This window comes from Cydia pomonella, chromosome 25 (assembly GCF_033807575.1).
Source record: "Cydia pomonella isolate Wapato2018A chromosome 25, ilCydPomo1, whole genome shotgun sequence".
Lineage (NCBI taxonomy): Eukaryota > Metazoa > Arthropoda > Insecta > Lepidoptera > Tortricidae > Cydia > Cydia pomonella.
Genome location: NC_084727.1, coordinates 1,824,100 through 1,839,433, shown reverse-complemented (window position 1 = coordinate 1,839,433; position 15,334 = coordinate 1,824,100). Strand labels below are relative to the sequence as shown.

The window sequence follows — 15,334 nt, the reverse complement described above, 5'->3', positions numbered from 1 at the left end:
GAATGTCATGAAAGTGAAGGAAGCGAAAGAGGTATGTCAGGATCGTAGCAAGTGGAAATCCGTGGTCTCTGCCTACCCCTTCGGGAAATAGGCGTGATTATATGTATGTATTATGACGACCGGTTTGGCCTAGTGGATAGTGACCCTGCCTACGAAGCTGATGGTCCCGGGTTCAAATCCTGGTAAGGGCATATTCGTGTGACGAGCATGGATATTTGTTCCTGAGTCATGGGTGTTTTCTATGTATTTAAGTATTTATAAATATTTATATATTATATATATCGTTGTCTAAGTACCCTCAACACAAGCCTTATTGAGCTTACTGTGGGACTTAGACAATTTGTGTAATAATGTCCTATAATATCCTATAATATTTATTTATGTATGTATGTACATTGATTGCGCCCGCCCCGCAAACAAGTGAATTATGTTATGCGAATACGCCTACAGGTCTTTCAATTACATTGCAACCTTTTGACCGCCAAAGACGTCATATGACGCGCGCGGCTACAGCCCAATATCAACCTTCACGCGTACCGACAAGGTTCACGATTACGCGCCGCGTACGATACGCGTGGCGTTCAAAAGGTTAATAAGCGAGCGAAACAAGTTTTCCCGAACCAGTATAAGAGCGCTTTCCAATTACCCATCGAACTTGTAACAGAACCCGAGCTCAATTTATACTGGTTCGCCTGAGAACTGCGCGATCAATGGGAACAAACACACGGTCGCGCGTAGATAGAGATATTATGGGTCGCGGGTAAAAACGCAATTTACCCACCTGGGTATTTACCCGGTACATACCCATCTACTCGAATTTACCCGTATCTACCCGAATGGACATGTAGATTCATTCCTTGTTGCACATGTTTGATTTGTGTTAAAATTGAGATCTATACCGAGTTAGTGGTTGTAATAGGGTTGTTTCCATCTACAAATCTTAGGGCAGAATTGTATCCCAATAAATTCTTTTGGATTATAAGAACATGTTAAACTACTTTTAGGGGACCTGTAATGACCATATTTTTGTAAATATTGAACTTAAAATATGTTTTGGCACACGTCACGTGACCAAACTCGAAACGTTATTGAAGATTCTGATGACATCACAACTCTCGGATTGACACTGTTGACAATTAGGCGATAAACAACAAATGACAAATGTCAGTTGACAGAACGTATCTTCTACGTGTGTATGTAGTTATGTGTCAAACCGTAAACTGTAACGTCACATAATTTTCAAAGAGCGTTTGGGGCGCGAAAGCATCTGTCAAAATATATTTTGTTAATTTAACATATTTAAAGCCGTTTTTAGTATAAAAGTTGAATTTTAGAACGTAATATAGGGACCGTGCGAGTTGGAGGGTCTGCCATCTTGTGGCCTGAATCGGAACTATAAACATGCACATGTTCACGTCACGTGTTTTCTTGTGCATAGTCGGTTCTGCCATCTTGTGGGCTACATCGGAACAAAAAACATCATATTTACGCCTCGCGCCAAAAATCTGACGGCTCCTGTGCTGCCTCCTACAGTTCATGCACGCTCCCTATAAGCGTTTCAAAAAATTGGAAACAACCCTATTATTATGTGTCATTTAGAAAGAAACGGTTTGGTGATATTCCCTGCATTTGTAATTAAGGAATTTTTCATATTATGTTGATAAATAATAATAAAAAAAACCGTTATAAAAGTTTTTTTTAGGGTTCCGTAACCCAAAGGGTAAAACGGGACCCTATTACTAAGACTCCGCTGTCAATTTTAATTTAATTTAAGTAATAATTTTGTTAGTTTTAAGTTAATTAATAATTATTATTAAATTTAAATAATTTATATGGAAATATTTTAATTATTTGTTGTGTTTGTAATATGGATATCTGGTCCGCAATAAAACCTTATTTTATTATTTTTTAAAGGTATTTTTTTTGTATTTTTAGGAAAATCTTATTTATATCGAAAAAATATTGTATGTACAAACTAACGTAGACAAAATTTTCTCTAAAACAGATTATATGCATTTTTGGCATATCACTAACTATTTTTACGGCTCTCACTTCCTACTATGGTTATATTAATTCAATCCTTCAATATGGAATAATAATGTGGGGTAGATCTACGGATATTGATGATGCATTTCTCATGCTAAAAAAATGTATAAGAGCTGTTTTTCGATTGAATACCTTAGATTCATGTAGACCTTATTTTAAAAATCAGAATATTTTATCTCTCCCGTATATTTATATATTTAATGCTTGCATATTTGTGTATCAACATGGCCACCTTTTCCAGCAAGTCAAAACATGAATTGTCATCTTGGACGAAGGTTTGAAATATGGAGTGTGGAATTAAGAGGAGTGATATCTCTTATGGTGGAACTGTTGCAATAGTGTCCAGCTGTCAGCTATAAATAATAGTTCCAAATCTCTCCAGAGTAGCGCTAGAGTAGCTAAGAACCTAGGCGTCATTGACGGAGTGAAGTGCGCTGTCTATGATTTGCTTTTTTTTGGTAAATATTCTAGGTATTGTAGCGCCACCTATTTAATGTTTTTTGATGACACTTTTTGGTACATGGAGATTTATATCCTTACCTCCACCTTCCGTAGTTGGAAATGTCACCGTATTTAAGAATTATTTCGCTTAAAATTTAGTTTTTTCTTCTCAAGTGTGATGAAAAACATTGTGTGTAAATCCGGGGTTAACAATTTTGTTACTCGAGTAATTCACTCCAGCCTGCGGCTATTGTGAATATATTGACTCTCGTACAATATTTCACTTACCCCCCCCCCCCCCCCTCGTTACACAATGTACTAGTTCTTTCTACATGTTCATAATATGGCCGGCTGACGGTCTTTCCACCGCGATACAACCGGCTGACGATTGTTTTTATTCACAAAAGCATCTAAACTTATCATTAAACAAAGTATCAAACGGGAAGCGATTACTAAAATTTTTTACGGGTTTTGGGGGACTGTCATTTCTCAACTCACCAACGGACCGGCAGCTGATGTCCTGGAGAGTGCATCATACATAGCCGTTTAGCCACAGGAACTGATCGTGTTCATAGTGCAATATGGATGAAGAGTTCTTCCCCAATCTACGTATTTCATTACAAATACTGCTGACTATTGCAGTATCGATTGCAAGTTGTGAGCGATCGTTCAGTAAGTTAAAACTAATACTCAGGACAACAGAGATTGGTTGACCTGGCGTTATTAAAGACACAGAGAAAACTGAACAAATGGATTTCGAAGAAAGCATAAATCAGTTTGATGAGAAAATCAGAATGGAGTTTGGTGCATAGCACTAAATCTCGTCGCGACCCTCAGTCATGCGGAAACGAGGAAGAACAAGAATAAGAAACTTACTCAATAGTATCCATGTGTTCGAAGAGCTGATCCATCTCGTCTCGATCCTCAGGTTCTTCCTTTACTTCTGATGCTGAGCGGAGAGGAGTGCTGCCCTCTGTCTGTATGAGGAGACCGGTCAGTTTCGAGGTCAGGTATTGCTGGGAAAAATACATTCGAACGAATAAAATTTTTACCATGATTCAAAAAACTTTAAATAGACAATTATGTAATAGTAGTTTATGTACAAAATGAAAAGCATTAAAATACGACTGTGGATTTAAGAAACCAACGAAGTGAATTTTTTAAAAGGACCACACGAGTGACTTCATGCCTAATTATGTACAGTTACATACACTATCTTATCTACACACAAAAAAACAACGGGTTGCACTCCGGGAATGCCGGCAGAAGTGAAAACATGAATATTAACGTTGTGCATTGTTGATATTTCGGAATGGTTAGAGAATAATTTTGCACGAATTGCTTTAATTATCAGTATAAAAGTACTATCATTTATGTGGTAAAATACAATATTCATTTATTGCGCTATCGTACACAAACATGACAATTTATATTACATTAAAAATTTTACTTCAATGACAGGCTTCAATGACATTGTAACAGTTTTTCGATCAGGTCATGTGTCCGTCTTACGATTTACTGTCGAATCTGTCGGTCATGTGACCCTGATGCGAGTTTAAAAATTTTTCCCCATCACAAAAAGTGCATAGCGCCACTAAAGAAGTTTTCACTTCAAAAAATACATATCTTTATCGCTTACTTGTATACTTATAACGAATTAAAAGATAAACTGTACGTCAAATGGCGGTAAATGAAAACTTTTTTCACGCATGTCACGCATCCGTATTTTTTTTAATAATTCAGAGGCAAACTAGAGTCGGAGGCAGATTTCCGTATCGTTCGATACAAACTACGTACGAGTTTTGTCAAAATTGTATGCATTTGAAATTTCATTTTGAATAAAACGTCAACTCGATGGATATTAGAATAGACTGGTTAAATTAAATTGCTTTTTTTCAGAGATGTTCGATATTTGAATGTCATTACCAAATCGATTTTGATGTGCTAATGAAGCAATCACAACATTTTCACAGATAAGAAATTTGTTACAACAAAACAATTTTTCTTAATGTTGGCCATTATTTACGGATTTTGAAGGCATCATAGAGGGTTTATAATATTTGTGTATATAAAATAAATATTTGCATTTACACAGTCGCAAGACCAGTAATGAGGTAAAGAGGTATCCAAGGTTGATTGTTTCATATAATCCGTAACAAAACGGCACTGCTGAAAGGTTTAATAGAAGCATTTATGAAACGAACCTAAAATTTCTTACCTTATACACAGTCGCAAGACCAGTAATGAGGTAAAGAGGTATCCAAGGTTGATTGTTTCATATAATCCGTTACAAAACGGCACTGCTGAAAGGTTTAATAGAAGCATTTATGAAACGAACCTAAAATTTCTTACCTTATACACAGTTGCAAGACCAGTAATGAGGTAAAGAGGTATCACAGGTTGATTGTTTCATATAATCCGTAACAAAACGGCACTGCTGAAAGGTTTAATAGAAGCATTTATGAAACGAACCTAAAATTTCTTACCTTATACAAGAGTTGCTTAGTATTATAACAATGCACTCGCAAATGGCGATCAAGGCTAGCGCTGTACACGGCGGCCTGCGACACGGCGACCGCGGTGACGGCCCCGGCGGCGCCCTTGAAGCCCTTGTCCAGGCGGGAGGCGCGGAAGTCGACGGCGTGGAGCTGCCCGCGACCGAAGCCTACCATTACTTGCCTGAAACGATACATAAAGGGTTATGTTATTATAATACTTTACTAAAGAGGGCGGGAAACGAAAGGTTGCAGGTCGGAAATCGGAAAGTGGGTCAAACGTTGCTTCCAAGATTTAACCCACATTAACAAACATAGCTAGTTGATTACTAAATTCTGTTCTGTTACTCTTAAAAAAAAATAATCTTTATCTACATAAATTATACGAACGAAAGTTGAATACTCGTAAACTATATATTCAAATGAAGTACACAAAATCAGGAATTACATATGACAATGTCATTTAAAATAGCCTCCTCTGGCCTTGACACAAGCCCTCAAACGACGAGGCCAGTCATCAATAGCGGCACGCACGATTGTCACGTCTAATTCCGTCACTGTCTTAACTATGGCCCGCTTGAGGGAGTCAATATTTGTGTAGGGTTTATCACAGGCTTTCTCCTCAATAACCTGCCATATGGCATAATCCAGGGGGTTAAGGTCCGGGCTGGAGGACGGCCAGTCTTCGTGGGCAATAAAGTCAATTTTGTTCCTTCGAAACCAGGCTTGAGTTGTTTTTGCCTTATGTGCAGGAGCTGAGTCCTGTTGAAAGACCCATGGCAGGTTTTGAAATGGGTGTGGCTTAAGAGCTTCACTATTGGTTCGAGAACGGTTTCCTGGTAAATTTGGCCCCAGTTTTCACACCTTTTTCACAAAAATGGACCTGTGGTAGCCCTGGGTATGACACACCCAGCCAAATCATCACATACGAGGGATGATGGCCTCGTTGCACTCTCGGAACAGCCGCAATCGCATCTTGACTGTTTTTTGCATACACTCTGTCATTCTGGCGGTTACAAAATTCTTCAATGGTAAAATTTTTTTCATCGGTAAATAGTATTTTTGGTGACCATTTTGTGCGTACCGCTTCAATAGCACGCGACTTCTCTCTAGTCTCATAGTATTTAATCGTCCATTAAGCAAATGACCTTTTTGTCTGCGGTAAGCGTGTAGTCCAAGGTCTTCATTTGTAACTTTTTTTTAGGGAGCTTCTCTTCACAGACTGCAATTCTCGCCTTCACTGCCTTTATTAGAGCTTGGGTCCGAACGGTGCGTGGTCTTCCAGACCTCTTGCGGTCATCAAAGCTCTGAGTACTATTGTATCTATTAATTGTGCGATAAACAAATTGTTTGTTGATTTTTAGGTTTTCAAGCAACTTCAAAATTCTTCTTCTGCAATTACTGCGATACGATTCTCTTTTAGGCCCCAATTCATTATAGATACGACGAGATAAGCGTTATGTGTGGTATATAATTATAGCTCACAAATCCACCACATTATGTCATTTTTTATTTTTTCGGAAGCATTTGTTTTAACGGAAATAAAGAGGTTGCAAATCGAGTAACAGAACTTAGTAATCAACTAGGTATTCGTGATATAATCAAGCTTTTCAATCTCGTACCTCACTTAGGCAACTCAACACGGTACTCGACTGAAAAGCTGTCTATTATATAACGTATGTATAAAATACTATTGGGCTATGGCCGAGACGATTTACTAATGAACACACCGTTTTCTAATTATTGCATCGAAACTATCAGTGTGCGCCTCAGCAAACATAGTTGGCGCACTGCAGTAGCGCGGCAGCCCAAACAGCACTGTAAACGCGTTATTGTATTGCATGCGCAGTATTGTGTGCCTACTGCGTAAAATTGATGACCCACAGATTGCACTTGTAGAATAAATAAATAAAATAAGGATTATTAAATAAATAACTTTTAGTAATTGCTAACATCTGACTAATCCTAATAGATGGCAGCTGTTCGTAAAAACTTAAAATGTGCCAATGCTTGGACGAGGTTATCGAGCAAATCCTAGGCAAACTGAACTGACTCACCACCTGGTTTGCCTTAGTTTTGTGGGCCAATTAAGAGTTTTATGATATTTTTAAACGGCAATCGTTTCTTATTATCTATATTTATTATTGGGGCGTTGCGGGCCTTTGAGTGTCACGTCGACCAAGCAGTGATCTATTGTGACGGCCCTTAAAATTTCATTACTAATGCCCGTGGAAACCAGGAAGTTCCAGATTCTTTGGGCCGTAATATTCTGTACCTATTAGGGTTGCAATACATGCCGCCCTAAGTAGGTACTTCTTTTTAAAATTAGTGGTCCACAGGAACAGAGAATCAGCATATAATCTATAACGGTAAAAACTTAAAAGAAAAAATGGCCATGTAGATACCGTAAATATCTTGTACTATTGATGCAAACTGCTTATCGGACGGATACAGGTTGGAGTGCGGGGTGAGACAAGAGAGCTATCCTAACCTTTGCTCTTTGACTTGTTGCGCATAGCAAGCTCTTCTTCCTCCTGCCTTGGAAGAAGGGGGGGCAGAACTAGCAAGCATCACGTTAGATGCAACATAGATGATGTATGTGTAAATAATTTATCTTACGACATGGTGTTGTTGAGCGCATCCGTTTTTCGGCCGCAGACATGTGAGACGTATGCATCCGAGCATGATCTAATGTATAACACAGCTAAGAGCGAAATCATAGTGTTTAAGGCGGGGCCTAAGCCCACAATACTTTCTCTTTCTTGCCCTTTATGTAGTACCTCTTAGCAGGGTAACAGTTCAAGTACCTCGGACATGTGTTAACCGAGGACCTGAAAGATAACGCGGATATCAAGCGAGAGCGTAGGTCGTTGGCGGCTCGAGCGAACATGATCCCCACAGATGTGCACGTTGTACAACTATAGTGAAAATAACCCTTTTTAAGGCGTACTGTACTTTAATTAAGGTCAGCAAAAGATATTATCCCTTATCAAACTCCGGACGTTTATAAGATTGAATGCAGCTGTGCTAGTTGCTATATTGGGGAGACCAAACGCACCATAGCGGGAAGGGTCAAGGAACATATCGCGGCTGTTAAAACACGTCAAATAAATAAGTATGCGGTAGCCGAACATTTGCTACAGTCGGGACCAAACCACTGGATTGAGCTCCAAAATCCCAAAGTCCTCTCAACGGAACGTCTTTACTACAACAGGAAAGTACGTGAAGCAATTGAAATAAGGAAACACAGAAATTTCAATCAAAATGAGGGACAGGGAATTTCGTCTTCGTGGAGTCCAGTGATTAGCAAATGTAAGGGTGAAGAAACTTTCCAACACATACCGTCGGATGTCGTGAGTGTTGTGCGTAGGCAAAGTGACAACCCTAGCGTACAAGTGAATAATCAAGATCAAGTGCGGGTAGTTCGCAAAACCCGCGCAGCAAGATGTTGATACAATTCCTCGCCAGTCTGCCTGTGACCACGAGCGTAACGTCGCGTTCGAAACGTCAGGTTATATAATAAAAATAAGTTTTCGCGATTAAGTCCCGTATTCGATACACTAGCGATCTGTGGGCTCATTTCACTCAAAAGTCGTTTAACTCCCTACGCGTCGAACATAATAACGCGTTCAGGGTGATGTGACGCGTGGAGCATGTTCGCAGAAGCGCGCACCGTATAGATCACAGGCCAAAAGTATGGCAGCATCGTTTCGAGCGATGGCGCCATAACCTTTAGGTTGGGCCCGGTAAGATGGCGCCACTTTATGATATTTAACAAATTTAACACATATCAGTGAAAGAATAAGGATCAAAGTCAAATGGCGTTCTAAAAGTTTTAATCATGTGTCGAAAGATGGCAGTGAATTTACGTTGCTACAAAGTTTTCTTTGACCATACACCTCTACGACTATTTCAATTTCTCCTTGCTTCTACGCCACTCTGCGCAAACGAGTGCGCGCCAGCCGCAACGCCGTCCTGGCCATGATCGCAGACCGGCTGGACTGCCCCTATACGAGTCACTGTATAAGTAAATAAATATTATAGGACATTATTACACAAATTGACTAAATCCCACAGTAAGCTCAATAAAGCTTGTGTTGAGGGTACTTAGACAACGATATATATTATATACAAATATTTATTAATACATAGAAAACACCCATAACTCAGGAACAAATATCCATGCTCATCACACGAATAAATGCCCTTACCAGGATTTGAACCCGGGACCATCGGCTTCATAGGCAGGGTCACTACCCACTAGGCCAGAGCGGTCGTCAAAACATATTACAAATTATATTAACAGGAGATTAAATTAGAGAGTACAATAGAAATAAAATTTAATATAAATTTAATACAAATACATTAAATCATATAAACATCCGTTAGACAATTACTGGCACACGTGTACTAGTAACTTGAACCTAAGATATCAAAACAAGATTGCCCTTCCTGCCAGTAATTTACAAATGAGTAACAAAAGTCCCTATAACATGTCTGTAAGAATTTTCAACAGTCTTCCTAAAGAAATAGCGATAGAACCAAAATATGATACATTTGTAAATAGCTTGAAAACTTATTTAATAAATAATTGTTTCTATTCTTTACAAGAATATTTAGATGATAACAAATACCATAAATAGGCATATACTATAAACTATTTATCTTTTTTGTGTATTCTGTAATTTGTAGGTATGCTATAATTGTTTCATGTGTTAGTGTTAGATAAAATTGCAATACCCTTACAGGGTGTCATATTGTGAAACATTATATTATTCATTAAGAACATCTGTATGAACACCAATGTGAAAGCAATAAACGTTATTATTATTATTATAAATATTTATACATATATTATATATATCGTTGTCTAAGTACCCTCAACACAAGCCTTATTGAGCTTACTGTGGGACTTAGTCAATTTGTGTAATAATGTCCTATAATATTTATTATTTATTTATGTGTTGTTGTGTGGACCATTGTTGTCTCTAAATAAATAAATGATAATGATTTAGACAACCAATCTGGCCTAGTGGGTAGCTGCATATGAAGCTGATGGTCCCATATTCGAATCCCGGTAAGGGTACTTATTTGTGTATTTCACACAGTTATTTGTTCCTATATAAGTATGTATTTATCAATATATGTATGTGTATCGTCGCCTAGCACCCATATTACAAGCTTTGTTAGTTTGGGGTAAGCTCGATCTGTGTAAGATCGTCCTCAAATATTTATTTATATTACCTCTCGTCTCGTCCAGGTGCTATGCAGGTGGCGGCCATCTTTTCCAGCTCGATGTTGCAGACCGGCCGGCGTTGCGCGCGTATGTCGTACAACCTGCATCATACTTATATATACATATTATGTTAACGGCACCAATCATGGGACATCTATGAGAAAAATTGGAGTATTTTTGATAATTCACAGAGATATGTACAATTTCTGCCGCTTTATGCTTCAAAAGTTGAATGTCCAATTCGTCCTCTATGATTTCTATATATTTAATGAAACCTACTGCAATTGGGATGAATATTAATAACTAACAAATATCAATGAAAAAAATAATAATAATAGCAGCTCTTTGGCTCTTGTTTATGGTAAAATGTTGTCAGCGTTTAAAAACTGATGGTAAATACTTGTTTTACAGTATTTGTCTATACCATCCCATTACTGGTGCCTGTTCCATTATAGGGGTGTTTACTATACATGCAGTGAACATACTGGTATCACAGTATTGGCTACGTGCGAAGCGCATGGTGGGGGTAAGTAAAGCGATACCAGCGCATGAGGTGGTAAAAATTAGAACTAACAGCGGATAGCGTCTTTAACATTTCGTACAAGTTATATGGATCGAAATGAAACTTTAATTTACGATTTCTCCTGAAATGTTTATTTAAATTGTATAGTGTAAGGGACAATTGTAAAATGTATGAAATGTTTAATATAACTAACGTATTTAATTTTATAATTATTAATGCATAGTATTGTTTGCAGACGCCACCTCACTTATTTTCAAAGTCAAACGACAGCAACAAGCTTACAATGATGTGAACGATGCTATTTCTAAAGTAGTAAATTGGTTCAATGTTAATAATTTATTGTTAAATGGGAATAAGACTAAATGTATTAAGTTTGTCACTAGTAATGTAAGGCATGTACAAACAAGTGTCATTGTGAAGGATGAGGAATTGGAATTAGTTGATAGTACAGTTTTTCTTGGTATAACTTTAGATTCTAAACTCCAGTGGGGTCCCCATATTGCTACTCTTTCGAATAGACTGAGTTCTGCAGCTTTTGCAGTAAGCAAAATCCGTCAGTTAACTGATGTCAAAACAGCTCGATTAGTATATTTTAGTTACTTCCATAGCATTATGTCATATGGTATTTTACTGTGGGGTGGTGCTTCAGAGATAAATACCATTTTTGTTCTGCAGAAGAGGGCTATTCGAGCGATATATAAAATGAACCATAGAGACTCACTGAGAGATATATTTAAGGAAATTGATATCATGACAGTGCACTGTCAATACATTTATGAGAATATTCTGTATGTGCATAAAAATATTACCAATTTTAAGAAAAATTGTGACATTCAAAATATTAATACTAGAAATAAACATTGCTATTCACTCGGCTCCATAAAATTAAAAAATCATTCATGGGCAATTGTGTGAGATTTTATAATAAACTTCCAAACCATATTACTGAGTAATCAATTAATAAATTTAAGAATAATGTAAAGCGTAAACTTATTTCTAAAGCTTATTATACCACAAAAGACTACATGAATGAACGTGGGATTAATTGTGATTCGAAATGATTAATTATTTATTATATTTGAATAATGATGATGAAATGGATATTCCAATGCATGTATTTCCTTTGTTGTTTTTATTATATTTGTTTGACATTTAGAATTTATTCTAGAAACAATCTAGACTAGTATTTTTTATACATTTTTTTTTGTATGACTATATTTTGTGAAGTTTTTAGTATTAAATTTGATCTATGAATTTTGAGAGAAGATGAGAAAAAACTCTTGAACGGATTTTCATAGAACATTCATCTATCAATATAGTTATTCTTGAGGAAGGTTTAGGTATATAACTTGTTAAGGTTTTTAAATTGGTTGTAATATAACGATATTGTCGGAAAAAAATCACGCTGGCTAGGAGCTTTAATCGAAAACGCTGCCTTATCCGTTTGAGCTCATCATCATTCGCTTGCTCTTTTTCCCATTCATTAGCTATAACAACACAATGTATGGTGGGGTTGTCTCTCTTTCATTGGTCTACAAAGAAGTCCGCGATGTTGAATGTCTATATTTTAAGGATAACTTAATATACCCATTCTTAACGTCTAGAAAAAGATAATATAATATGTAGCTTTTGCAAAGCTATTTACTCGGATACAGTATTAATTCAATTCAATTCAAATATACTTTATTCATGTAGGCCTAGCAACAAGCACTTATGAATAGTAAGACAGTATTACATATAATTATCTTAAGCTAATTATCAGAGCAATTTATTGATGTTGTAAATATTATTCCATATAATATAATACTAATGAATATAATTCATAGATCAAATTTAATACTAAAAATTTCAATATCGTCATACAAAAAACAATTGTAAAAAAATACTAGTCTAGAATGTTTTTAGAATAAATTCTAAATGTCAAACAAATATAATAAAAACAACAAAGGAAATACATGCATTGGAATATCCATTTCATCATCATTATTCAAATATAATAAATAATTAATCATTTCGAATCACAGTTAATCCCACATTGTTTTATCATTCATGTAGTCTTGTGTGGTATAATAAGCTTTAGAAATAAGTTTACGCTTTACATGATTCTTAAATTTATTAATTGATAACTCAGTAATATGGTTTGGAAGTTTATTATAAAATCTCACACAATTACCCATGAATGATTTTTTAATTTTTTATTTTTTTATAACCAGCGTAACCGGAACTCTATTTTCAACTCCTACGCTTACTCTGTTTATTGTATTAGCTGAAAATCGTTAAGCATTAGGCATTTTGTTTGCCGCGAGATCTAATGTCGAGTAGCAGTACTGAGAGTTCCGCTACTCGACGCTAGATGTAGACTACGAAAATAATAGTATTTTTGGTAACAAAACCGTTGTATGGAGTGAGCACTCTTGGTCTTCTTAATTCTCTTCGACTTTAGTGATTATACAGCATACATATTATTTCATTTCTTTTTGGTCAATATATTCTTTATAACTGTAGAAACATTTTCCAATGAGCCATTTTTTAGGGTTCCGTAGTCAACAAGGAACCCTTATAGTTTCGCCATGTCCGTCTGTCTGTCTGTCTGTCTGTCTGTCTGTCTGTCCGAGGCTTTGCTCCGTGGTCGTTAGTGCTAGAAAGCTGAAATTTGGCATGGATATATAAATCAATAAAGCCGACAATATCGTACAATAAAATCTAAAAATTTTTTTTTTTTTTAGGGTACCTCCCCTACACGGGTACACGTAAAGTGGGGGTGAAATTTTTTTTTCGCTTCAACCCTAGAGTGTGGGGTATCGTTGGAAAGTTCTTTCAAAACTAATAGGGGTTTTCAAGAAACATTTTTTGATAAAGTGAATATATTCGGAGATAATCGCTCCGAAAGAAAAAAAAATGTGTCCCCCCCCTCTAACTTTTGAACCATAGGTCCAAAAAACATGAAAAAAATCGTGGAAGTAGAGCTTAAGAAAGACATTAAATGAAAACTATAGCGGACATGATCAGTTTAGCTGTTTTTTAGTTATCGCAAAAAGTTTACCCTTCATAGTAAAAAGACTTACTTTAATTAGGTACTGATTATGCAAATTTGCCTATTTGTTTAACTCGCGTGAAAGGTGCCGTTTCATCCCTTGGTTAACAATTTACTATACTTTAAGCTCCAGTTTAGCTTATTGTGACGGAAGAGTAACTACGGAACCCTACACTGAGCGTGGCCCGACATGCTCTTGGCCGGTTTTTATTTTATCTATATTTAAAGCTAGTGTCGCTTACAGCTTCTATTACAACTTTTGGCAATTTGTTGTAAACTGCAATATGAGTGCTTTGCAGTCTCTTTGAGTGTGTCTTTAGAGGTCTTTATTTTGTGCGCGTTTTGGCCTATACATCCAGATGTCTGGGCGATGTTGGAGCCAGTTATGAGCCAGGTTTTTGGCGCTAAGATGGGTTCTATTACTAACGTACGTAAATATAGCCATGGCGGGAGCACACGGCAGATATCTGATCGCCCTGAACGCACCAGTCAGGACAGGCATCCAGATGTTTCGGCGATGTTGGAGCCAGTGATGAGCCTGGCTTTTGGCGCTGAAAATGGGTTCTATTACCAACGTACCTAATATATCCACGGCGGGAGCACACGGCAGCTAGCTGACCGCCTGACCGCACCAGCACAGGTCAGACACCCAGATGTCACGGCGCAGTTGGAACCAGTTATGCGCCAGGTTTTTGGCGTTGAACATGGGTTCTATTACCAACGTACCTAATATAGCCACGGCGGGAGCACACGGCAGCTAGCTGACCGCCTGACCGCACCAGCACAGGTCAGACACCCAGATGTCACGGCGCAGTTGGAACCAGTTATGCGCCAGGTTTTTGGCGTTGAATATGGGTTCTATTACTAACGCACCTCATATAGCCATGGCGGGAGCACACGGCCGTTAGCTGACCGCCCTGACCGCACAAGCTTAGGTCAGACATCCAGATGTCTCGGCGAAGTTGGAGCCAGTGATGAGCCTGGCTTTTGGCGCTGAAAATGGGCTCTATTACCAACGTACCTAATATAGCCACGGCGGGAGCACACGGCAGCTAGCTGACCGCCTGACCGCTCCAGCACAGGTCAGTCACCCAGATGTCACGGCGCAGTTGGAACCAGTTATGCGTCAGGTTTTTGGTGTTGAACATGGGTTCTATTACCAACGTACCTAATATAGCCACGGCGGGAGCACACGGCAGCTAGCTGACCGCCTGACCGCACCAGCACAAGTCAGACACCCAGATGTCACGGCGCAGTTGGAACCAGTTATGCGCCAGGTTTTTGGCGTTGAATATGGGTTCTATTACTAACGCACCTAATATAGCCATGGCGGGAGCACACGGCCGTTAGCTGACCGCCCTGACCGCACAAGCTTAGGTCAGACATCCAGATGTCTCGGCGAAGTTGGAGCCAGTGATGAGCCTGGCTTTTGGCGCTGAAAATGGGCTCTATTACCAACGTACCTAATATAGCCACGGCGGGAGCACACGGCAGCTAGCTGACCGCCTGACCGCACCAGCACAGGTCAGACACCCAGATGTCACGGCGCAGTTGGAACC

General features: G+C 38.1%; 1 protein-coding gene across 3 annotated transcripts in view; it reads right to left on the bottom strand.

The window, feature by feature from the left end:
* Positions 1 to 15,334, bottom strand: part of LOC133531715 (WD repeat-containing protein 74) — a 33,400-nt gene that overhangs the window by 658 nt on the left and 17,408 nt on the right. For all 3 annotated transcript variants that reach the window (XM_061870092.1, XM_061870090.1, XM_061870091.1), the window contains exons 6-8: positions 10,227 to 10,319; positions 4,974 to 5,166; positions 3,364 to 3,503 (exon numbers count right to left, since the gene is read on the bottom strand). In XM_061870092.1, the coding sequence (XP_061726076.1) occupies positions 3,364 to 3,503; positions 4,974 to 5,166; positions 10,227 to 10,319 (426 nt within the window). The remainder of the gene's footprint in view (positions 1 to 3,363; positions 3,504 to 4,973; positions 5,167 to 10,226; positions 10,320 to 15,334) is intronic.